The following is a 26433-nucleotide window of genomic DNA, read 5'->3' as shown; positions in this document are numbered from 1 at the left end:
CTCAGGGGAGTTTCGCTCCGTTGTTATGGAGATGTCATCTGTTGTCATCACGTGACCTAAATATGACGACGTTGTCTCCGTTTCAGCTGAGCAAACTCCATCCACTGAGAAATACAGTATATGGTTGAAAGCTCTGGAAAAAGCTAAGTAAATAGACATAAGTTACATTTATTGTGTGAACTTTCATGCTCTATTATGGAAAACTGCTTCAAAAATATGTGCTTACCAATAACAATTATCAAAGATGAAGTGCTGTGTTTCCTTCAAACTTCAGTATTTTCTTCTGCCAACCAAAGGGACCATGTTGGTTGTTCAATACTGCTATCCAGTGATGTAGCATATGAAGACAGTGAGTTCAAAGTGCAGTGAGTGGAGGGAGCAGACGAGGATTTTAATGAGCCGTGCTTCTGAGAAACCAATGATGTAATCCCAGCCTGTCTAAAACAGGGAAAGGCTCCCAGCGCAACAGTGCCATCTAGGCTTCCAGTAGAGGAAGAGCAGCCTGCTCCAGCAAATCTGTACGCAAAGGGGTACTCAACCCACATATGAATTGTATATTAGGATGAGGCCCAGACCACTGGCAGCACAGCACAGCAACCACTAAAACTACACACGTTCAATAAGACTGCATATGGCAGTGTGCCTGTAACCAGTGCCTTGAACCTGGGCACAAAAGGTGGGACGCCTGCCACAGAGTTACTGATCCAGCTGTGGTCGGTTCTAGATTGATGCCTGAACTTTAAGAAGCCTAGCTTTACTCCAATCCTTATGCAAATTACTAAGCTAAATTAAGCCCATTTCAGCAGTTTCAGAACCATGAGGGTGAAAGAGAGCAGTGAGCAGAAACACAGACAAACAGAGTTTTCATCCCCCTGTGTGCAGTGTCACATTTACCACATTTACACATAACTGAAATGACTTACATATGACAAGGTGCATACTATTGCATCAGATTTGGTCACTCGCGCCCCTACTTTGCAGGGACCCTTTTTTCACAAAACACGTCCGTAGAGGTAGGTGACACCGCCTGCTCCGTCAGTGGACCGAGCCGCGCTCCCCGAGAGCAGCAGAAGTGCAGCGGAAGATGTTAGCAAAACTGTCTCTCAACTCTTGGCTGATTTCCACCCCCTCGTCACCACGCTGTCAGTGCAGCGGAGCGACATCAGTCACCGGCTCGTTCCGCTGAGGAGTGCCGAGCGCTGCTTTCGGGCCTTCATTTGTGTTGACTGCCATCCAGCTCCAAAATGCCTCATCCCACAGCACCGCCAGCGACACGATTAGCCGGAGGCATTTAGGGAGTTATTGAGAACTGCTTTGCCGGTTACGCATGATCTGCCTCGCTCTTCTGTCTCTCTTCTAAAGCCGTAGGGAGCAGGGACCGGGCAATGTTTGTTTACAAATGATCCACAGATGGAGGGCGACCGTGTAAATACCACTGTGAAATATCAATTTGTGAATATATCACATGCAGTGCTACGGTAAATATATAAGTATTTCATCTTCATAATGCTGTATTTTATCCAAACTACTGCCAACGCCCCAATTTTCCCCTCAGTGATTAACAAACAAACTATGACTCTACAGCCTTGAAGTGGCTGTGTGAGACTGTAATGCTGCAAAGAAACCATCCTTGCACAGTAAATAAGAGCTACTACAGACGCAAGACAGTCAGTGGATTTGGCTGGACAGACCAACAGCAATGCTGATGCTTAGCACGGCTACATGTTCACGATGACAATACCGTTAACATGCTGATGTTTAGTATAGTAATGTTAACCATGTTCACTGTTGTAGTTGAGTGAGAAATCCAATAAAAGGCAAAAAGGTACCCAGATTCCTCCTTAAAAAAGTGCAATATCCTCTAAACTGAACTCTGAACATGTGGCAGCTATTTCTCAGTATCTTTGAAAAGGCCTTGCTTGCTGGTTAAGTTGATCAGCTTTGTGTTTTTAAATCATTCCTTGCAGACTTGGTGTTTCCGTACACACACTTTTGAGACTCAATGTTGAATCAGTAAAACAAGGCTCCAGTTGTTGGTACAGCACTTTCGGTCTTTTCTTTCTCCTTGAAATACAGAGAGGGAACTTCCGGGTCACCACAGGGATGGCAGCGTGAGGAGAGGTCTCTCGGCAAAAGTGAATTAAATCAAAATAATAGAAGCATTGGTTCACGTTTACAATATTTAGAAATGGAGCGAGGATGGCATCTAAGCACAAGAGTAAAAAGTCAGCTCAGAATATCGAGGTAGGCAACACGACTAGCCAGGACAGCAGCAAAATGGATGGCGGGGAAGAGTCTGTGAACCTGACTCTGATTTTCAGAGAGATAAGCGATTTCAGGCAAGACATCAAAAAACGGCTTGAAGACATTCAAGGAGAAAACTAATTCAAGGTTAGATGAAGCCGAAGCGAGGATTGTGGTGGGGAATGAGGAGAGGCTCCAAAACGCATAAGAGGCACCAGCAGAAACGCTAAAACTACAAGAGCAACTCCGGTCAAAGCCAACAGATCCAAGAAGGGCGCTCAAGGAGGGAAAACGTGACGATATACAGAGTACCCGAAGGAGCTGAAGGCAGACCCAGGTCAGTGATTCCCTTCGTGGAGGAGCTGCTTAGAAAGAACCGGGACAAGGATCTAATACAACCAGTTTCTGCCAAAGAATTGGATTCAGTTATCTCTAAATTAAAAGGTCGGAAAGTCCCTCGGCTCAGATGGTTTTACCTCAGAGTGGTACAAGTCTTTAAAGCCACAATTATCTTAAAACGTTTATCTTGATCTTGCGGAAAGGAGAAATTCTGCCCTCTTGGAGGGAGGCAATTATCTCAGTAATTCCCAAGGAGGATAAAGACAAACAAGAATGCGGCAACTATCGGCCCGTCCGTACGAATTCAAGGATATGTGCAGTCAAAACAAACATTCTCCCTCGACCACTATATGTTTTTCGGACTCTACCAGTAGAGGTAAATGACTAATTTCTAATAGAGTGCGAGATGGGCATATGTAAGAAAGTTAAACATGAATATTGCTGACAGTTACGGCCCACAAATATAATATATATCATTATATAATATTATATATACTCATAATTATGAGTTATATACATTATATAATGTCTGTGCATACGCATTTATACATATAAATCAAAAAGGTTCTGTACACCCTGTGATATTGCCTTTTCCAAATAAAAAGAAAATAGCAAAAAGAAAAGAAATACAGAGAAGCTTCTGTATGCTTTCATCACCCTAGCTTAGCTATTGCCATATACTGCTTTCAGCTGTCCTGAAAGAAAGTCTATAAATCAGTTACAGTTTGTACAGAACGCTGCTGCCAGAGTTTTAACTGGAACAGAGAAAATAGCTAAAATTACTCCTGTTCTAAAGTCACTTCACCGGGATGGATTTTAAGATCCCGGTACATGTCTGTAAATCTATTCTATTCTATGGTTTTCCCCCCGACCCACTGACTCTTTGCAGCTCACAGCTCACTCAAAGGCCTGAAGTGAAGCTGCCTTCTGCGAGACACAAACTGGATGCCTGTAAAAACCTTGGCTTTACCTTGGATTTGTTAATGCTACGCCACCAGTTTATCATGAATCAGCCTTGATATTTCCCAGCTCTTACCTGCATCTCCCACTCCATGCACCAGCAGCAGGATGTGCTTGTCTACTTGTCCGACTGGCCGAGAGCTGTCCAGAGAAGACCTGGATCCCTGAGGAAAGAGACACCAAAGATGTCATCAATGCAGTACCAGCGCCCTGACAGCACCGCGATCCAGATCCAGAATGATTACACGGACTGGCGTTTGACAGACAGCTTTTATTCAGTACATTTCAGTGTAATTTCATGTCTGTGCAAAGCATTTATGCAGGGACTTGGCATCCTCACTGAACCCACAAATGTGATCATACATCCTAACCCCACTTCCTGCCTGCTCCACAGGCACAGGATGGTCTGGAAATACGGCGGGAGTAAGTCGAGAGTTACTTCTGCTGCTTTATGTAGTTTCGAAACTGTCCATCACCCCCTGCGAGAATGAATCTGAGTGGGATGCAGGGGAAAATGCCATGTTTTCCTGCCTTATCGACTAAATACTGTAACTGGCAGGCCACAGTTTAATCTCCACCTCAGTGCATCAGATAAGCCATCGAACTAAAACTTTCCAGTAATCCTCAGTACCTTTGGCTCCAGACAACTTCTGGAAGAAACTATATATATATATATATATATATATATATATATATATATATATATATATCACAAGGCCCTATAAACCTGTTTTAGCAATAAGGTCCTCATTTGGGTGTTTCAAGTTTCACAGGTCAAGAGACTCCATCCTATAATTGTAAATGGATTTCACATATCTTTTCAACCTTCATGGTTCCCAAAGTGCTTTACAGTTCAGGTCCCATTCACACATGGCAACCGAGCTGCCAAGGAGTCTCCATCAGGAGCAACTTAGGGTTCAGTGTCTTGCTCAAGGACACCTCAACATGACGGGGGGGATCCGAGGATCGAACCCCCGACCCACTCTACCCTGCTCTACCTCTCATGCGAGTCATGGCGTTTTTTCCATTTTATTGTTGTGCTAGTTTGTGCATTGAAAAAAGTTATGGAAACACTAGCATGTGGATTTCCGAGGCCAAGTCTCTTAAGCCCTGTTCTTCTTCAGGCAGTCAAGCCTCAAATAAGTAAGGTCTCAATAGCCTAAGAGTCCAAGTCAAGTCACAAGTCCTCATTTTGCCACTCGACTCACGAGTCTCAAGTCTAAAGCTCTGATAAGAACCACAACCAGAAATTGAAGACACTGTTGTAGTTGCGTGTTTATGGGATTCCACTGTCAACCAACCGTCACTTTCCAATATCAATAATGAAAATGTACTGTCACTTACCATGAGGTCCTCGGAAAACAAGGGCTCTTGACTCCTGGCGAGCCCAATGGAGCGAGTCATGTGGAGGTTCCCATCCACGTCGGAGTATTTCCCTGTTAGTGACGTTTCACAAAGTCTGGAAGGATGAACACAAGGAACAGGTATGGAAGCGGATGTGTTTGGAACTGGGCGAGTAACAGTCACGTACTTATGATACTCACCCACTGACTATCCCATCGTTTTCTCTCTGATCTTACATGTTCCTCCCAGTGATTTCTATCTATTCTATCTGAAAGCCACTCTCACTAATGCACTAATGTAAATGACAGCACTTCGTCAGTAAATAACTCTTAGAAACTGATGATAACTCACAAGGTAAAGGTAGCAGGACACAACTAAATACAATGTGTCATGTTTGGGGAAAAAGGTCAAATTGTGACAAAGAACAGTTTCATATGGGCTTTCATTGCTGCTGTGTACAAGCTTGGCAAGCTGAACTAACTGCCCCTATAATATACCAGAGTGTTTCATGAAGAAGCAGGATTTATTGTGACAAGCCTGGCTTGAATGGGCTTACAAACCAGGACTACGCTGTTTCCTAAAGACTCAGAGCTGATGTGATCACAATAAAACAGCTCATTCGTGACATTAAAGGTCCCATATTGTAGAAAGTGAGATGTTCATGTCTTGTCTGATTATAAAGCAGGTCTGGGTGCTGTATAAATACTGGGAAAGGATCAAAACGCTCAGTCCACGGAGAAATGAAACACAGCCCGTATTCAGACGCTGTGCCTTTAAACGAGCCGTCAGGACTTCTGTAAGGATGTGATGTCACAACTATACAGTCACCGCACTCAGCCATGCCCCCAGCAGCACCACCCACCAAGTACAGGGACGCTCATCCACCCGCGCAGTCTGTCTGAGTTATTGGAGCGCTCTGCTCAGGAACTACTCTTCAGGTTTTTGGAGGTTGTTCAGTTTGTCTAAAACGGCTTGTTTAAGACAGGGGGGGGGGAACTGAGGGGCTGCAGAAAGGGCCAGGAGAAGATACATGAGGACTTCTTTCAACTGTGAATCATGCAAAGCTGGTCTAGTGGAGTCCCAGAATAAAAACATAGAGCTTAAATGAGCATGATATGGGACTTTCATAAAAATGCAGACCTGACACCTAAGAGATTACATCAACAGCTGCAAAGTTCGCGGCCACAATCCAACATATATTAAACATGTAATATGAAGAATGGAATATTACAGCAAAAAGAGCAAAACTGAAACAAAGCTAAAGAGAATGTTTAGCAGGATGAACTCAGCACCAACATCTGTTAGCTCAGTTTGCTGCAGTTCTCTTCTGCATTGCATCAGTAGAGTTACATCTACATTTATTCACTTGACAGACACTTTGGTCCAAAGTGACGTACAAAAGCGGTACAAACTGAGCCTCAGTAGAACCAGGAGAAGCCATGGAGAATAAGTGCATTAACACTTCCCCGTTCGATGGCACACAAGGTTACACACTGCTATTATACAGTCATTGCGCCATTTTGTTTTGTACACGTGACGTAACAGCCTCCACATGGTGAAAGTAACTTCAGATTGGCTGTCTGCACCTCATGTATTTTTAATAGATCTGGTTCATTTCTATTTTAACTTTGTGGCTGCTGTGTCACTTATTTACTTATGTTTTAGCTTTAATTGAATAGTGTAAGACACTTGATTTTGACAAAGGTCTAAGTTCTACAATTTCAATGAGGGACTGAGATTAACTTCCATTATGAGAGAGAATATCCAATGTACTGAACACAGCGGTCTAACTTTAGGAAACAGCCCTGAAAGTGTCACGCGATCAGTTGTGTTGCATCGTTACTCCAAGATGTCGTGTTGGAAGTTGTGAGATGATTTGTCAACTGTGTACGCAGGGACTGTGAGGACACAGCGCTGCCTCCAATCTCAAAGTTAACAATGTGATACGGAGGCTCTGCCGTCTGGCTCGGGGGCGCCACGAAATGAGGTTTACTTGCAACGCCGTCTGACAGCAGTTCAATTTCCAGCAAGTTTTGATTTCCTTTCTGCTATATTGCTGCCTTAAGAACACCTGTGGGTGGATTTTTGTCCTTCCAGCAGACTGATGGAAAAACCTCCCCGAAACTCAACTCGGTGTCGCCCTTTGAGGATAAGGTTTACGGGTGAGCTGTGTGGCAACAGTCCTTCCAAAGTAGCAAAGCATGTAAGGGAGGGTTTATAAAGATATTGTGTGTTAGTGATAAAAAAAAAAAAAAATGTGAACCCTAGCAGAGACAGATTGAAATCCAGTGAAGAAGTGAAAAAGCCTAACCTGAGGTAGAACACTGATTTAGACGTTCGCTCCTGGTAGACAAACATGTTCTTCCTGTTGACCACGCAGAAAGAGTTCAGCACAGAGCGCAGGGCCTGGATCGCTACGACGGGGAGACAAGAAACATATCCACGGGTTTAGCATGTCTGCTAAATAAATCTACTTATTTTAAGAAGATCTATATTAAAAAAACACAATAAACATGAAATATGAAAACAAGAGCTATTTGGCTAAAAGCTGCTTGGAAATAACTTCTGGCACACCACTGTGACAGCTGCACAGTGCAACCACACTCCTAACTACTGACTACTAACCAGCCCCACTGCACGAGTTGGGGGGTTTGGTGCCAGGCACACGGGCATGTCCGCGGTGGCTACTGAGGGAGTAAGTTGACCCGAGTCATTCACTGCCCTGCACAAATCTCTCCTGTTGACCAGGAAGTTCACTTACTTATAACCTATTTTTTTCATCATAATTTCCTGAAAAAGATGTGCAACTGCTATTTCATAGGAAGGATCAAAAAGAGGACTATGATTCTGATTATAAGGGAACATAGAGACAGTGTTCAACACTTCTAGTAACTAAATTGCAATGAATTTCTTACATGACCTCCGGAGCTGCATTTGAGGTCAGCTGAACATGCAACATTTTGAAAACTGTCTACAGGTAAGTAAATATCTAACATGGCAACAAGTTAATGAATTTTTACTCTGGTTTAAATGTTGGGTTTGTTTCCCCTTTTTATTTACATTTGACAGGTCAGATGAAATAACCTCCAACTTACGCAAAGAGGGGTTTTGTGTGCCACAGCGCCGCAAATAATTCATGACGGATTCCATGTGACGATAGAGGTGGCTGTCTAGTGACACTGGAATGTAATGTGATAGTGATATTTTTAAAAAAATCTCTTTCCACCACCTTATCTTTAAAATGTGTTAACTTATTAGCAAAAAAAACAGGGCAAGCAGCATTTAAAGTATTTCTTAATTCTCCTTCCGTAAATTGAAGAAAAAGCAGAGCAGATTCCTCACAGACATGTCAGAGCTACAGTTATAAAGTAAATCATTTATTCAGAGTCATCTTAGCTCTACAAAGTAAAAACACAACCTGTGGTAATTATGGATCTTATTTTCCACCTACTACCTACCACCTTGTCAACCCATATATAGGAACATTGGTTCAGACCACTCACCCCTGGATACCCCCATGTTGGGTCCCATCTTGAGGCGAGGGTGAATGTGGATGATTGTGCTCCACACCACGTCACAGGCAAAGTGTCCAGGGATGAACTGCATGGTGGCTGCCAGGTAGTCTCTGGCCTGGTAGCTCTCCTCCGTGTTGTAGTCTGTGTGGTCAGGGGAAAGAAATGACTGAAACTGTATTGGGACAAATTCAGCGATCTCAAAACCTGAACAAATGAAAGTAAAACTCTCCGCCTCTTCTCCTGATTTACCGTCGGAGGTGTTGAGCCGCTGCCTGTAGAGGGACTCGTTCTTCCAGATGTCTTCTTCACTCTCGGCCACCAGCAGAGAGTTACACACATGGCTGTCGTGCAGGTCCTGCAGCAGCATACGCTACACACACACACACACACACACACACACACACACACACACAGACACTGAGCAAGGACACATTTCACATGCAACTACACACACTGTTTACAGGACGGTGTGGACGTATGTGTGTGTGTGTGTGTGTGTTCATTTAATCACCAAATCAGGACTTTGCAAAGGTTTATGGGTTAACAGACAAATTCTGAAAGCCTGAACCAGAAGGGACTCAAGCCTGGACTGATGTTCATGTTCATGAATGTACAGCATTCTGATCCCAATGTTACTTCCAAAACATTTGTAGTAAAGCTTTTGAAAGACGAAACAATGATGTTTGTTGAGTGCCGCAGGAGCTACCTGATTGACTATTCTGCAGATTTCACCTATCTTCCTGACAACCATTTGATGCAGCTGCAAGTATTCAGGCAGCTCCTGGTCTTCGTCCTTCTTCTCCAGCTCCTCAGCACTGACCTCTTTTCCTTCAGTGAAGCACCTGCGATAAAATGACAAGAAATGCGCTCGGTTGATTCTAAGATGTTGAAAACGTGGACAGAACAAATGATGGAGCTGGAAGCGATGCTGGGAAGACTGAACTTTGTGTGAAATGAATTAGTTTATCATAGTAGATGAATACAGGATGACTTTCCGGGAACCTTGATACAATTCTTTTAGCCTAAAACAACAAGCAGGAATGGGTCATTTAGATGACATCCTCCTCTGAGATGCTTGATAAATATGGTCCACGCAGACTGCAGACGGATTATTCAATGTTAAATCAACTGCGGTGTTCAGAGCGTTCCGTTCGTCTGACCTGGAGTGGGAGTAGACCTTCACTCTGTCCTGGTGGATCTTAACGATTAGCCAGAAGTCGGGCATCAGCGGTGACTGACACTCCTGTTCATCCAGGGTGGGGCTCTCACACTCAGAGTCACTGCTGCCACCATCGTAACCTTCAAAACACACAGAGAAAGAAATCTAATTTTATGCAGACGATCCAGTTTTGTATTCTAAAGTTTAGAACTCTGGATCTATTAAGATTGCAGTCCCTCTCCCAGTGCGAGTCTTTCGAACTGTTTGGAATGTCTGAGCATCAAACAGTACAATCAGTGGTGTTCCACAGGGTTCACTATTAGGGCTGTACATTTGTGGGTGAATAACATGCTGAATGACATCTCATTTTATGCAGATGATCCGGTTTTGTATTCTAAAGTCTGAGCTTTGGACCTATTAAGATTGCAGTCCCTCTCCCAGGCTCCATTGCTGGCTGTTATTGTTCTTCATCGTAAATATACACAAAAAGGATCACATATTGTCTTTCACCTAGAAATGAGCCCTTCGCTTTATTTCAATAGTGTGTATGTTATTAAAACGTTGGCTGCCGTCTCTGATTTTGTGTTGTTGAATATCTGAACATTCAGGTTAGGACTTCAGAAGAGGAGTGCATGTACTGAATTTGATCACTGACTGTTTACAGTCATTACAGGCAGTTAAATATTATGATTGCAAATGTCGAGGCATCGCAACTTGTGTGTGACTACAGTGATCAGGGAAGTGGGATGTTTTGGTAGAGAGTAGAAAAGGAGAATTGTGTCAATCAATGTTAAAAATCCCAACAATCTATTACATTTTGGGCTATCCACCACTTTACCGAACATGTAATGATGTGAATTGTTCACAAGATGGAGCTGTTTGTCAGAGCAAGATTGAGTGTATATTTGAACTGCACATCGTAGGTCTGTGTTTTGTTAAAGTGTACAACTGAGGAACAAAGACTCAAAGGACGTGGACATTGTCACAGCCACCTCGTTTCGCAACCGTCATTCGTCTTTTTGCAGCACTTACCCTGCATGTCCGAGTCCAGGCTGCCCTGGCTGGAGACGACGCTCTGGACTCGACTCGGCCTGAGTTTGCCACAGCCTGAGGAGAGACGAGAGAAGTTGGAGTTTCGTGTGTCAGCAGGATCGCAGTCACAAATCAAAGTCTTAAAACAGATCACGGATCACACACACACACACCCCCTCACACTTTTAATAAACATTGGATTAAGATTCTGGCCATTAAATAGTCTTGTTTTGACCTGGAGAGACATTTGGGGCACTATTTCTTTATATTTATATAATACTTTAAGTATATCTATATATTGAAAATGATATTATTGCATAGTACATTATTCTTTAGTTGCTGTTAAATGTAAAGCATATGTTCTTCTAACAGTGAAATGGATCCCCTAAATGTCTTGTGTTAGTTGTTGTTCAGTACAGTTATTTAACATATCAAGCAGTTAGGAAATCTTTCAGGTATTTGTTTGTTAAAACAGGAACATCTAACTAAAATAGGCTCTATTTAACATCTATTGCGACAGTGAGAGTAAACGTTTCTGTGGCTTCTGTGATCTAATTTTTCCCCATCTCCGGGAGATTTTAGGTTTGGAGGTTTTAGGTAGGTTTGGAAGCTTGGTCAACATGGATCTTACGAAAACCAGCCTCTCTAAGACTGGCCACAGACATCTCCATCCCACGCAGTCAAATACGTTGGTAACAACGGGTGGAAGCACAGCAGCGGGACACTGCAATCAAGCTGCAGACAAGCTGCCAGGACCCTGGGGGTTCCTGAACCTAATTCATTATGTATAATGAATTATACATCTTTTATAATCTTTTACAAGTCCAGTGAATAATAAACATCTGGCTGCAACTAATGATTACTTTAACTTTCTATTAATATTTAAAAGAAAACAGTCAAACAGACACCTTTAAACAGCTTGAATTGCCTGAGCAACAGTCCAAAAATGGAAATATAACAGAGAAACACTGAGAAACTGGACTTTGACTCTTCTGCTTGATAAATGACAATGAATCAATTATGTTTTGATGGAACATTTGCAGGTGGGGAGGCGAGCCCTGGCATTGAAATGGTTAAACCCACCGCAAAGCCTGACTCTTGTAGTGCTATGATCATACCTGCAATGCCTAATAATTACTGTTAGACAGACATCATGATACACTGGAGGGCTACCCCAGTAATCCGGTTCAGATGTGGTCTACGATGTGCAGGTCTGCAGTGTGTGTGTGTGTGTGTGTGTGTGTGTGTGTGTGTTAAGACTCACTGTGAGAGGCTGACTGCATGGATTCAGCCAGGCTGACGCTGGACGGTGTCTTGGGGGGTGAGGTGGGCTCTGGGCAGCGTTCAGTCTGGAGCTGGGGGGTACTGGGATGACCTCTGTCCCCCGCCATGCTAACTGAGCTCTGAGCAACAGTGTCATGTGCCTCTGGCTTCGAGGCTCTGATTGGCTCACTGGCCTCTGCAGTCGCATCACTGGGAGCGTCAGCAGCAACACTGATGGACTTCCTGTCTTCACTCTGCAGTTGGACAGAGTTCAAGACAAAGAAATTAAATTAAATTAAATTAAATTAAATGATTAAACAGGTTTCATCTGCTGTATCTACAGAGTTCACTACAGGACATCACAGAGGACAGAGAGCCTGCTTCAATCCAGACACGTACAAAACACACACACACACACACACACACACACACACACTCTAAAGGTCACTGAATAAACGTGCAGACATTTTAAAAAAGACATGCTCTTTTTACATTTCCTGTGGAACATAAAAAAGGACATTGCTGCCAGATATTATTGATCAGACACCCCTGAATTGAATAAAGACTGCAAAGCCCAGCTGCTTTATATCTCAGGAGATCTGTTGTTTTCTGGTCTGTAGTACAACAGATGGACTTCCTACACAGAGGTGGGCCACCTCCTCTAATGTTAAGATTAACCCCACGAACAGAAAGTACGACACTTGGGGGGCATCACTACTGCAGATACCTCCATGAACATAAAACCGAACACTGAGAAGGATTATACTGCGAGTGTAAATCACTGTGAAATGGCGTATCTGACCTCGCTATCGGCCTCGGCAGCCTGAGCCTCTGCTTCATCCTCGAGCATCACCTCCTCCGCCCGTGCCCCAGCGCTGAAGGGGCTGGTGTGTTGCGGGGGGTCCGCGGTGCTCTCAGACAGCCTCTTGGTAGCGTGGATCCTCTGAGGGTGCAGTCTGCTCAGGGACATGTAGTAGAAGCTGTCCTGCTCTCCATTCAACACGTAGCCCGAGAACGACATTCTGCGAAACTCCTGCGGGATCATAAACACACATCCTAACTACGTGTCCATGTACACTGTACAAGTTCTGAGCATTCGCTTACTGTAGCAAAGGCTGACTAAAGTCCTGAAAATAATAAAATCCATAACGTTCAATAAATATAATGCACTTCCTCAGTACTCGTCCACCCGCTCAGTCTGTCTAAGTTATTGGAGCGCTCTGCTCAGGAACTGCTCTTCAGGTGTTTGGAGGTTGTTCAGTTTGTCTTAAACGGCTTGTTTCAGACGGGGGGGGGGGGGACTGAGGGGCTGCAGAAAGAGCCAGGAGAAGATAAGCAAGGACTTTTTATGAATGTTTTTTTGGTTCCATCTGCACTATAAACTAAGTAAATCTATATATATATATTCATATTTGCAAATATGCAGGTTAAAGTCTTTTGTAATAATAATGGAACATTTGTTTTTTTTTTCTTACATTTGAACACATTTAGCTGTAAGAATAGTGACCGATGACCCACCGTTTAATGTTTAAACGACCACTGTCGAAATAAATGACAGGAATGTTTTTTTTTCTGCATCTTTTATTTCCTGCTGTGCCGAAAACATACCAAGCCATGAACCCCGAAACCCCAGCACTGGAGGGCTTTTAATGTGAAACATCTGCGCAGGAAGCAAATAAACAGCAAAGTCCAAATAACGATTGAATTAGTGTTAAATTGATTGGTGAGTGAAAACATTTAAATTCAAAGCTTGGCGTCTTCCTAAATGGTCAAATATATCTATAAAACTGGGGAAATGCTCAATTTACAGTAAATATATAAATACATACATGAATGAGGGGGAGGTGGCATATTTCTTAAAATAATTAAAAGAAGCTCAGTATGATCAGGAAATCAAAACAGAAGGGTGTGTGTGTGTGTGTGTGTGTCCTTGCCTCTTTGAACTTTTCCAGAGACTGCTCAGGCCCAAAGACAAACTGCAGCGGGACGTCTTCGCAGTGACAGTGCGGCCGACCGCTGGAGCGCACGACATGCTCTGCCACTTTGCGCAGCGTGGCCGAGCCGATGACCCGAGAGTGACGCAGGGCAGAAACGATCTCGTCCTCCAGCAGCCAGCGGATCTGAAACACACACACACACACACACACACACACACACACAGAGCAAAGCCAAGGAGAGCTCATCACCGCTGCAGGTCCAGTGACAACAAAAATATGGACATCACACTTCTAATATCAATGAGACTCAAGCTCGCTAGCAGCTACTGGAATACGGGATATTTTGGCTTCATTTTTGTTCAGTGGGAGGAAGTGGAGACGCGTCGGCCATCTTTGTATACAGTCTGTGGTTACAACAAATAACCGAATGATTGCAATATTCTTAGAATCTCACCAACAGTGAGGCTAAACATGTAAAATCCAACCGTTCACCCATTTGTGCACATAAATGTGGTCAGTAAATTGTATTAGCATAGCACATAGCAATCTGCCTGTTATATTATGGTATGTCTTGTGTGCACATTTCATCCACTGAGGTGATATGTAGGCCTGAAGAAATCACGTTTATGCTCTTCAACATTCTTCAACAGTATTATCCTCGTCTTCACATTCATTAAGGAAAAACTGTTTCTATCACATGGAGTCAAATTACAATTAAGAATGTCGGCTACATCTTCACAATTGAATTATTAGTCTGCAGGAAACCATGGTTATGAAAAGTAGAAGTGGAAATCTAGGCCTGTCCCATTTTGTAATTTGATTAAATGAAATAAATGTTACTCTATTGTGTTACTCCATTGTCTAAAGTGCTTGTCCTGTTTAGTGAATGTTACTGTCCATTTCCAAAGGCAGTATACATCACTGACGTCAGTAAATATATGTGGGGAGTAAACTCAATGTGATGTGTTTTGATCTGCAAGTGTACCTGGGATGTCCTGCTATCTGTAAAAAGCTGATAAGTGAAGCTACTCTCTCCAAATATTGTATTCATCACTTGTTGCGTTGCTGCTTTGATAGCTCCCATTTAGAAGAATAAGGCTCACCTCGTCCATTGTGGCCAGAATTGCTAACTTGTGGGGAAGTGGGAGCTTGGATAAGGGATCGCCAGAGACCCTGATGGAAGACAGATATCAGAAAAATCACAAACAGGATCGGAAGTCAATCGGAGGAGCGTTGAGAAGCTCGGTGCTGTCCTGTGGAGCAAACACACGCGTAGGACAAACGCACCCATCGACGTCGGCTCCCCTCAGACTGTCCAACACTGCCATCATCTCCTCATCGGAGCGATAGGAGGAGGGCTGTCCTGGTGAACGATTCAGGGACACGCTGCTCTCTGAGGTGTACCTGCACACAAAGTCCCATTATCGTCACATCGCACAGCTTGATATGTCTTCTAACTTTTTTTAAAGTTACTATGTGTATGACTTATCTGTGGTTATAGCATCTGAGAGCATGCATTTTTGTTGACATTACCACTAGGTGGTGCCAAAGTGAAACATAAATCTAATCCTACACTTACTGACGGAGTTAAACTGTTGTTTTCTGACCACTATGGAGCAACGGTTTTACATTTTCGTCCAACCAACAGTCCACAACCCAAAGACATTCAGTTTACTGGGCAGAAAAGATTGGACAGCAGCACATCCTCACACTGGAGAAGCTGCTACCAGAGAACTACTGGCCTGTTTGATTGAAACAATTAATCAATGATCAAAAAGAGTTGCCAATCAATTTTTCTGTCGAAGGAAAAATTGATGATGAATAGTTTTAGCTCTACCTTCCGCTGGTGGCTGTAATACACCAGGAAACGCTGCAATGTGCTGAGGAAATGCATTCAGAACTGTTTGTTTACAAGCAAACTCAACAGAGTACCTTTAACACTGATATGTGATCAGGGAGTTTAGAGATGAAGATTAAACTCTGACATAACATGACCAAAAACACCTTGTATAATCCTCTTTTCTTGCCGGGCCTGCTCACCTGTTATGATGGAAGTCAGCCATGACTTCGATCTCCACAGGAAGAGTCAGGACAAAAATATCTAATGTGACCGAGAGCTCGTTCAGATCCACAGACCGCAAGGTCTCCGAATTCTCCAGGCAGGAAATGATCTCCCCTGCAATCACAACACCGAAATTAGCACTGCACGGCAACTTTCAACTCAATAACACGTCAGTTTGTCACAGAGGGAAGATGGGAAAACAGCTTTGATGAAAGAATGAAGAGAGATCTTAACCAGACTTCTGTGTTAACATTGCGAAGACAGAACCCAGGCTGTGCTCACCAAGGCAGGTAGGCAGCGTCTGTATGGGCATGGAGCCATGGCAGCTCTTCATGTTGACGGAGCAAGTGACGTGAACGAACAGCGGCGGCATGTCGAGCTGCGGCCCCTCGGGCTCCAGCAAGGAGTCCCCCTCCAGGATGCTGAAGGAGTCCTGGTCCTGGTTGACAGTGTTGGAGTCCGACAGGGACTGGTCTTCGCCCTCTCCGTGGGAGCCCGGATGCTCCTCGTACTCCACCACCAAATCTGTGTCGCTCTCCGTCATGATGCAGCAGCCCGACACATTCTCTACACACAACACCGTAAGATAACATAATGTAGAAGATTTGAAGTTAACCCTTGTGTTTAGTTGAGATTGGCCTTACTTCCTCCTCATTGGAGTCTCACAGAAAAATAATAATAATCGCAATAATTTCTCTCTTCTTCTCTTCTGAGCAAACTGTTCTCCAATAACAGAAACACTTATAGACTCAGGGCGGCTGTGGCTCAGTTGATACGAGGGTCAGACAGGGTACTTGGGGGCACAACTCGTGGCCATCCTCAACCTGAAGTTGAGCTTCACAAGGGGGGGGGAGGTCAGGCTAGGAAATCTGAGCGAGAACTGTGACTAGGCCACAGGATGCGAATCAGCACCACTAGCGGACGTAACATGCAGACGCAACCAGGCAAGCAATGTGGCTAGCCAGTCAGGCTAATCCAACCTGCTGCTAGCCTGCTGACTTGAGTTGCAGTGTAGCCAGGTAATCCAAGCGACAACTGTGGCTGGCCACACAGCGCGATCGGAAAACTCCAGCAATATCTCAGCAAGCTACCTAAGGACCAACTGTAGGCTCCAAGCTAGCTGCTTGTCTTTAAGGTGAATTTACAACAGGAAATCCGACCGCTGCCTGCGACTGGGACATCTAGCAATAGGAGGGATTCATTAAGTCGTGCAAAAAACCTCAAGATAAGAAAGGAGGAGAGGTAGGAGAGCCCATCAAACACAGCCTTAGAGTGCAACAAGTTGTACTCCGACCATAAAGTCCCAACACACACTGTGCTTACCTCCCTTGGACCTGCAAAATACAGAACTGAAACACGGATCTACAGAGCGATTAACCAGCGGCAAACGCCAGCCTAACAGTGAGAGAATCACTTGGTATTTATGGCTGGGACGCGCAGGTAGCTGACAGGTCACCCACATGACATGAGATACATGAGATATCGACCTGCGTGGAGCGCGAGGAGACATATCCACTTTGTTTACGGCCACCGGCAGTCAGGAAGGAATGAATCTTTTCCCATGCTGCTCCTTTCACTATGGTCACCACTCACTTTCTACAATATGGGACCTTTAAAAAAATACCTAATTAAAGCAAAACACTTGTGAATGATCCTCACCATCCTCAGTAGCTGGCTCAGCCTCAGATACCAGCTCCTCACTGGGTCTCCTCCCCATCTCGCCGTCCTCCGAGTCCTCCTAAGGAGACAAACCACAGAGCAGCAAAGGTTCATCCAAGGGATTGTGACTGGTTTTCACATGCACACATCATTGATTTATTATGGTTAAAGAGATATAAATTCCTCATGTTACTCCAGAATCATTTCCTTTTCCCCCTCTATGTGATCTCTAATACTTATTTTATGAAAGCAAAGCAAAGACAGCAATGGGAAACGTAAAACACAACTTTGTCAGCTCACCTCCTTCTTGGATGACGGTGGGCAGTAGAAGAAGTAGTGTGGATTGGAGGGCACAGTTTTGAAATACTGAGACACGATCTCCGTGAATTTATCCTGTCGAATGATATATGTTTAAATTTGAATCAGTTTCACGTTGTTGGCTTGTTAGCTTGTTAGCTCATGTACTTCCTAATTGCTCAGAGTGCAATCGAATTAAAAGGAATAACAAGGCCTACTTTAAATGCATGAAATTAATTTTTCTTTACCTGTAAGACTTCAGAGTATACCTGTATTATTTGGTGCAGATCTGGATACACTTCACACTTGGGCTGTGTCTGGAGCGGTGTCAGAGGGAACTCGGGGATCTTGGCGGTCTTGGACTCATCCAGGATCAGCGGAGATGAAGGAGTAGAGGACTTCCCTCTAGATTCAGCTTCGCTGGCGTCGTCCATTCCGATACTGTTGCCAGAAACGTCGCAACATTAACAACCGTGCCAGCTCAAAGGAAAACTGGCTGTGATCGCTGCCGTACACCTCAGGGAACTCAAAGCATTGACTGATTGACTGAGTTTTAAGAAATCCACCACCACAAAGACCTGCATGTGGACCGGATGATGAGAATAGAAGCATATGGTGGACAGTGCAGAAAACGGATGTTGAGGTTTAAGTGAATCCTCATAGTATTTGAGGAGAGTCTGTAGTTGGTCACAATGTTTATAATTCTTCATTCTTTAATATACATCGTCTAACCTGGACGAGGAGGCCATGGCGGCCATGGCGTCCGGCCGGTCCTCCTCCACCTCTCCGATGATAAAGGTGGCAGGGCTCCTCGAAGGTTTTGGTTTCCCCTCCCGTCCTGGGGCCCCGCCCTCCTCTTTGAACGCTCTGATGTGTCCACAGAGGGTCTGCAGGAAGCAGGTGACGTCGATCTCCTGCAGGGACTCTTCACAGTAGTCCATGGCCATCAGGACATCCTGGGAGCTGACGCTGTAGGACTGCTGCAGGCTGCGGTACACACCTGAGGAACACAGAGGGGGAAAATAAAAATAAAAATCACACACTGCCACCGACGTTTGTCTTAAAAATAGAACTGTGCATTTTTGTAGCATTGAACCTTGAAGGAGATTGTGCAACATCTGAAGTCCTCCTCCTGCTGCCTTGGTACTCTCTCTCTACAGGCTTTTTCAAAAATGTTTTGAACTGCGTGGCATCAGATCTTGTGCAAATAGTCAACACTTCTCACTTTCCCAAATTGCAGTTATGACGCCTCTTACAGAAGAACAATCTAGACACCTCTGTGATGAACAATTATAGATCCATATCAAACTTCCCATTCATATCGAAATGGCTAAACACCTTCCTGGCCCTAAACAACTGTTCCAACCTTTTCCAGTCAGGATTTGAACAATAATTCATTTCAGTCTGGATCAAAGTGACATTTACATCCCTAGAGATGGCATGGCTACAAATAAAAAAAAAAAGGCTTTTTAAAGATGTATGTCTTCAGTAGGACCCGATGTGCTTGGCAGCTGAGAGAGTTTACCTCTCTCAGCACATTCTTAAGAGAGCCCCTCGCAGATAACCCATTTCCTGTTTACAAGGTTTAGTACAGGAGTCATTGTGTAAATACTGGACTTGGCAATTTTGCACTGCAACAGAAGAGAATGACGTATCTATTTTTGTCTAGTAGATAATTGTTTGCCACTTTTGCTTTCATTGGACAGTTTGACAGTGAAGAGGCAGACAGCAAACAGGAGGGGGTATGTCATGCAGCAAAGGTAATGTGGCACGCGCTCCAACCACTCGGCTATCGAGGCGCTCAAACAGTTTGAATTTCTACTTTTGAGTTTTACTAAAAGAAATTGCTGCGAATAGAACATGTCTTCTTTTGAGTGTGTGTTGGTGGAGGGAGGTCACCTTTGACGTAGCTCTGGTGGTAATGCTCTTGCAGCAGGCTGCAGTAGTTGGCCAGGTCCTTCTGCTTGTGAGGCTGAGCCAGGAGGTCTGTCCAGGGGGACGGACTGCTGCGGTCCTGAGACAGTGACCTACCGGAGGACGACAGCGCGGCAGACACACGAGATAGGAAACAAACTCAGTTAGAAAGACTAATGAAGGACCTGTTTATCCACATAACCTTAATCTCGCACGCTGTATGTGTACAAAAAAAACCACAATGTCAGTTAAAAGTACAGACATTTTATGACATTACATGTCATTTCGCAGAAGCATTTAGACAGCTTTAGCCCAGTTCTCCATTACAGTAAGCAAAGTCAAAGAAGTTATCAGGACAAAAGGGAGGAACATGAAACAGGTGAAAAAAAGACCTTGAAGGCGGTGCTTTTGCAGCAAGGTGTCAAAGGGACAAACTGCTGCAACATACACAATCACCTGCAAAGCTGCAGCAAGCACAGTTATACCAACTGTGGTACAATAAACAGAGCGATAGCATTCCATGTATGTCTAAACTTTCAGTACTACATGCTGCATGGAGTCTGAAGTGTGCCACCAGAGTCTTACAGAACTTTTTAAACCTGGGCCCTATTTTTTTTAAATATATTTTGGTGTCTAAATGAGTAATAGTTACCAAAAGAATGCGTCCAGTAGATGGGTCCAGATTGTTATTCTGATGGAAAGAACCCCCACACAGACAGACCTTTTCGTTAAAGCAAGATCCCTTTGGTTTAACCAGAAACAGAAGTCTTGCAGGAAGTCTACAAAAGAAGTCTATCTCTGTAGGGATCCTTTCCACAATGCCGTCAGACATTTAGAATAACAATCTGAGCCCGTCACTGGCAGAAACGAGCACTTTTAGTGGACGTGCTGTTCACCGGCGCAGTTGACCCCAAGGATTCCGTTGAAGCCCGCTTGCGGCTGCTGAGGCGCAACACTGGGCCCATTGCATTTGGCAACATTTGGTAGCCATTAATCATTTAGACATCAAAATATGTAAAAAGTTCTCTTTAACTTAAAGACGACTAAAAGTGAACATCTAACAGCCGTCTTTATCTTATCTTGATTTTACTGATGAAATGAAAAGAAGACTTTATTATTATTATTCATTATTCATTATTCTGGTGGCACACTCCTGACTGCATATACATGGGCCATCACCATCCTGTGCCTGAAGACAAACTGTATATAGGAGAGTGTGCTGTACTGTGACACTGCTGCAACATAAAAAAGTTTGCTATATGAAATTCTTTCTGTGGTACTCAGTGACTTATTTGGTATCAGCATAGATGGAGGATTTCTATAGTGTCCTCCTGGTTTTGATTTCATGAACTTGATCCCTGTTTCCTCACCAGTCTGTGTCGCTGTCAGATGCAGCTGTCATGGGTGTAAAATATTAGAACATGGCCACACCACACAGTACTGGGCACTGTTATATTCCATATGTGCCTGCATGGGAATATGGGGAGTTACCAGCTGAGAGCCTTCAGCCAATAGCACAATTATTCCTAGCTGTCCCCGTTATTACTGCAACAGAAATTCCCATTTAAAAAAAAGGAATATTTCATTTGCTCGATGTCACTGTCAAAATGCCTGGATGCTGCTCTTCTTCTGTCTCCAGGCAAAAAAAAAAGAGGGAGGGGGGCAGAGGAACTCCACAACTATATGAAAACAAAACATCTGAACACAAGACGAGCAGCCCTCCTCACCATCAATTGTTTCCTTCATACTTGACATTGCCTGTTATATGGTGTGGTATTCCTGGATGGAAAATCTGGGTTTCCTGACTTGCAGGGGCCAGTTGTTCAAAAAAGGAGGATCAGGTATTCCGTCTTAGTTTTGTACCAGTTTTTCAAAAGTAAATTGGATTGGGATCACCCTGATCCAAAATCCAACGTTTTAGGATCACAAAAATCCGGATTAGCAGTGCTCTGAATGGTACCAACAGGTAAGAGAGAGAAGAGACGGGCTACAATACCAACATGCTCTTCCATTGTTAATACCTTTTAAATTGTCAGACTTTTCAGCAGACCCACAATAAGTCAATTAGAACAAACATGATTTGGCCACAAATTGATGAAACTGAATGTCCACTGAGCAGATGTGGGATGGGGGATCCAATTGTTCAAAACTACTTTCGACTGCTTCATCTCTGACAACTGTTTCATTGTAAATACAACCCTGACCCTAACCCTCCAATTTACAGTGATAAATGATCATTAAAATCACTATAATATATACAAATCAAGTGAAAAATATAAATCAATGTATTTAAACCACATGATTCAAGTGTATTTTTGATCATGTTTTTATGACATTTTGATCCTGAGATCCACCCTGAATCCACCCTTCAACTGGGATTTTTGGATCAAAGCGATCCCAATCCTGCTAAAAATAATAACAACACAAACTGTGGGTTTTATCCAGATTAAAAACAGGAACGACCCGTTTTCGAGATTTGATCTGATCCGACGGGATTACTTTTGAACAACTGGCCCCTGCTGATGACGACGACTCATTTCGAAGTCATTTACATTTTGAATGGAAAAACTGTGTAAAGTCGCGACTCGCGTGGCCGCACTGCACCTGCTGTGTGTGTATGTAGCAACACATGCCTGAAGAGGAAGCACAGACAGGCCCGGGGAGGGAGGGAGGGGGGGAGCCGGCAGAATTAGAAAAGCAACACTTTCCCGCTCTACAGAAAACAAGCACGCTCTAAGTTCTCAGAGGCATCCAGTGGAGAGGGAAGGAGAGCAGAGGAACAGAATCAAGCAGTGCTACCTGAACTTCATCTGCTGATTCATCTCCCAGGATTCAGCGTCTTGAGCTCTATTCTCACGCGTGAAGACAACCAGAGACACACATGTTAACAACCCGACTGCAGCTCACTCATCATTCAATTCAAGGGTAACCCGTGTTTCTTGCAACTAGCTTTCGTCCATCATGTATGTGGGTTTATGATAACATTGTACTCAACAAAGTAACTGCTGAAATCTGGTGAACACAAAGTAGTCCACACAGACGGACTCTAACCAGATGATCTGAACCACCGCAACGTTAGCGGAATGTTAACACAAAACATTTATAGGGCGTCAAAAGCACAAGTCTGTGGAAGTAACGTAATGTACGACTCCTAAGGTCTGGGGGTGTCTGGGGGTAATTTTGTTTTGGTGGAACATTTTGCACGTGGGGAGGCGAGCCCTGGCATCAAAATGGTTAAATCCCCGCTAAAGAAAACGCCACATGAAATAGTAAACGACGTATGTAGGCTATGTGATTTTACAACTTTGACTGTTAAAAAAGACGAACAGAACTTGATCCTCGGTGTCCTGGAGGGTGAAGCCCACCTATACTTTAGACCTACATCCCGTGAGCCAGACTATGTTACGGATAGATAGGTGCCACAAGGCTGCAGGTGCATGAAGTAACATAAAAGTGCCTATTTTTTTTTAACGTACCATGACTTGTAAAGGTATTTGATTTGCGTTGATCTGATTAGCCAAAACCTGAAATTCATGTATAGTTATTCCAACAGTACAATGTAACGTAAGGATCTTATATGTTTATTTATGTTTGGATAAAGGATCTTGCCTATATAATTTAAACCGTCCACTCCGCTCTGATCATTGTTTTGCTGCCGTGCCTGCTGCCACACCGCTCAGCCAAAGCTGTGCTGTCACTTGCTGCTGTTGCCATTCAAACAGCATTTCAAAAGCCCACCTCCACCCCAGCATCCACCCGCACGACTCTATCTTCCCTTCGAGAGGGAAGTTAATGTCGTCGGAGACTAGATGCCAAATACTCTGCATTCACACTGTGTTCGACTTCACAGGAGTTGGCTGACCACTTTCTAGTGATGTCACTGCGGTCCCAGATCTCAGAAATGACCTTGGTGAGTACAATGTTATCACTGACGGGAATGAGGGCCAGAACTACAAAAATAAGACTTGTAATATCCTAACAATTAATGTTGATGACATAGTAAGTTAGTAATAGCAAGTTCCAGATTCTTACTGCGAAGATCAATTCTGTTCACTGTCTTACTGTCAGTGTATATCTAAAGAAGTTGATCCCAGCTGCAGAACAGGCCCGCTGTTTGAAAGACGTGATGTCTGGAAAGTGAAAAACCTCACATCGTCCTGATTACCACTTCCTTGACAACTTTTCCACATTTGGACCTCCGCCCCAGGTGAGCACGGTACCTGAAGAAGACGTCCCTGGGCTGGCGGCTGGAGTTGGGGTGCACCAGCTGCTCCTTCAGGTGCTCCAGGGAGCAGTTGTAGACGTAGACCGGACACTTTAATTGGCTGCCGTCACTCTGCTGAGAGACCTGCCTGCTGAAGCTGATGTGGAAATCCTTCTGGGGTTCAGAGAACTGAACTCCCTCTTTTTCTCCCAGATCTGGAAAAGGTAGAATCGTTCAGCCTGTTGTGCTTAAAATAAATGTGTGTAATGTGGCAACGGTTCAGAGTGTGGCGTTGCTTAACGTTGACCCTGAACCCATTTTTGACTGGACTACACCGATTTGGTTTTGACTACAACTCTGGATGAGAGCATCAGACCTGAGCCTGGGGTGCCGGTCTCTGTCTCCGACACTCCGCTGTTCCAGCTGTCGTGGTCCAGGATCAGGGAGTCGGCGGGCCCAGCCTGGCCATCGGACCGCGGCGAGAGCACAGGGGACCTGGCAGCGCAGTGTCCGCTGCTGGAGCTCCTTCGCAGTTTACTGGCCAGACTGAGGCCGGATTCAGATCTCTCCAGCCCACTGGCGGAGCCGGACAGGGAGTCGGCCTGAGACTTGTTGCTGGGAGTCAGAGTGTCTTCCTCCTGCGTGCTGACGTTACTCCGAGGCTCTGTCTCCAGCCCCGACGCCATCAACATCAGAACATCTGCAGGATAAACAGAACGCGTGATGAGCATGCGGTTGAAAAGCTAAGAACCACGTTGCAGTAAACACAAGGTGCACCTGTGAAGGAGGCAGGGAGGAAGGTGAGGAGGATCTGCTGGGAGCTGATGTACTTGATGTAGCACCTCCACTGTGGCATAGAGCGGCTCCTCTCCCCCAGCAAGACCTCTTCATCCACAAGGTCTGCATTACTGAAACTCTGAAACAAAGCGGTGGACTTTGAATGTGAAAAATCGAAGTGGAAGTGTTACGTTTCGGTGAGTAGTACCAAGTGGAAACATACAATTTCACATAAAACAGACCTTTTTGACCAGTTTCAATACAACGTGCTGAAAATCCAGGCAGAGGACTGTTTTCCCTTTATTTCTTTTTTTATTTATATTCCTTTCTTTATCATTCTTATCTGATGTGTTTCTGATTTTATTTCTCTGTTAAATACGCGAAGTATGTGAAATGTTGCCTTTATTTTTCCCTTTGTTATGGTCTACTTGTATGCGTGAAATGTGCCAAAAATTCAATTAAAAAATGTTATTTCTTACATGATATTAGACCAAGTGTTCACTCTCAAGACTACTCTGAAGGTGTGATGTGCTCAGGTCAATGTGTTTATTTATGACACATGACTCATGGTTGGTGTATGGACATCCCACCACAACTCTTCTATATTTCAATTTAGTTCCACTTTTAGTCTGTTCGTGCCATCTGTGTGAATCTATTCAAAATATAAAATGAAATTCTCATATTGTACTATGCATGTTTGTGATTACCTGTAAAGTGCTGGTGGATCCCATCACGTCCTTGCTGCTGCCGGTGGTGTGGAATGATGTCATCGTGTCCTGTCTGTCTGGAGGCTTCACGCACTCCTCTGACAAAAACACAAGAGGCAGAAGTTAGAAGACACAGGGGCTCATCAGGACGCCCCTGTACCAGAAAGTGCATGCCACCACCTAAAGGTCCAGTAGTTTAGTTAGTGTGGAAGTGTCGCATACACTGGCAGGAGGAAGAAAGACATGTACCGACCTTTAATAACAGGCAAGGAGAAAGGAGCGACGTGGCCGTCCCGCTCCCGCTCTAAAATGTGGTGCATGAAGGTGACGTGGTCGCTGTCGGCGAGCGGGACCTCTCTGTCACTGAGCTCGTGCTCCAGGCTGCTGTGGAAGAGGCTGAGCAGGAGCTCGTTGGGCAGACAGGGGGAGCTGTGACCCTGCTCCTCGTTCTCCATGGCTACAGGAGGAAGGTGAAGACACACACCAGTGACAACCAGGAGCACTTCGGCTGTATTCGGAAACCGCCTACTAGCAGCAGTAAGCAGTACGAAACTGTCAAATCCGTTTATTTTATGTATGTATGCGAGTACGCCGTTTTGTGGTCTAGGGAGTCAGAAGCAGGGGTCAACTTGGGCCGAAAACTGAGCTTTGAGGTTAGCACTAGGTTACTGATGTCTCGCTTGAGAGCACCAGAGAAGCTGGCTGTGTTGTTTGGGAAAGACAGGAGCCAGAACTCCCTAGACACCAGAAGATATGCTAGACAGAGTTCATGTATGTATGTGAGGGTTTAATGTCTGACCACAGGGGACTTGATCTTCAGACCTGAGGAGGCATCACGCAGTAACCACTGTGTTGATAATCTCTCCATTCTCCTGACTGACTCACTGCTTTTGCTTGCGTGCTGTATACTACATGCTACATTTCGGTCAAGTCAGTACGTACTGCTAGCGTAGTAGGCGGATTCCAATACAGCCTGTGTGTATTCCCTGGTACTTCTCGACTCCTCCCACTTATTTCATT

At 44.3% G+C, this 26433-nt stretch overlaps 1 protein-coding gene across 1 annotated transcript in view; it reads right to left on the bottom strand.

Annotated features, from left to right (window-relative positions):
- szt2 (SZT2 subunit of KICSTOR complex) overlaps positions 1–26433 on the bottom strand; it is a 93866-nt gene that overhangs the window by 49155 nt on the left and 18278 nt on the right. Inside the window, exons 22-47 of the mRNA XM_070908515.1 lie at positions 25667–25870; positions 25414–25511; positions 24707–24845; positions 24306–24629; positions 23946–24144; positions 22525–22572; positions 19711–19838; positions 18544–18811; positions 18081–18252; positions 17815–17907; positions 17515–17593; positions 16138–16422; positions 15834–15969; positions 15081–15197; positions 14897–14966; positions 13791–13976; positions 12659–12889; positions 11858–12110; positions 10594–10668; positions 9563–9701; positions 9109–9244; positions 8652–8772; positions 8391–8543; positions 7199–7301; positions 4888–5002; positions 3620–3707 (exon numbers count right to left, since the gene is read on the bottom strand). Of these exons, the coding sequence (XP_070764616.1) occupies positions 3620–3707; positions 4888–5002; positions 7199–7301; positions 8391–8543; positions 8652–8772; positions 9109–9244; positions 9563–9701; positions 10594–10668; positions 11858–12110; positions 12659–12889; positions 13791–13976; positions 14897–14966; positions 15081–15197; positions 15834–15969; positions 16138–16422; positions 17515–17593; positions 17815–17907; positions 18081–18252; positions 18544–18811; positions 19711–19838; positions 22525–22572; positions 23946–24144; positions 24306–24629; positions 24707–24845; positions 25414–25511; positions 25667–25870 (3960 nt within the window). The remainder of the gene's footprint in view (positions 1–3619; positions 3708–4887; positions 5003–7198; positions 7302–8390; positions 8544–8651; positions 8773–9108; positions 9245–9562; positions 9702–10593; positions 10669–11857; positions 12111–12658; positions 12890–13790; positions 13977–14896; positions 14967–15080; positions 15198–15833; positions 15970–16137; positions 16423–17514; positions 17594–17814; positions 17908–18080; positions 18253–18543; positions 18812–19710; positions 19839–22524; positions 22573–23945; positions 24145–24305; positions 24630–24706; positions 24846–25413; positions 25512–25666; positions 25871–26433) is intronic.

This window comes from Enoplosus armatus, chromosome 7 (assembly GCF_043641665.1).
Source record: "Enoplosus armatus isolate fEnoArm2 chromosome 7, fEnoArm2.hap1, whole genome shotgun sequence".
In the NCBI taxonomy this organism is placed as follows: domain Eukaryota; kingdom Metazoa; phylum Chordata; class Actinopteri; order Centrarchiformes; family Enoplosidae; genus Enoplosus; species Enoplosus armatus.
This window is presented reverse-complemented; position numbering and strand designations above follow the sequence as displayed.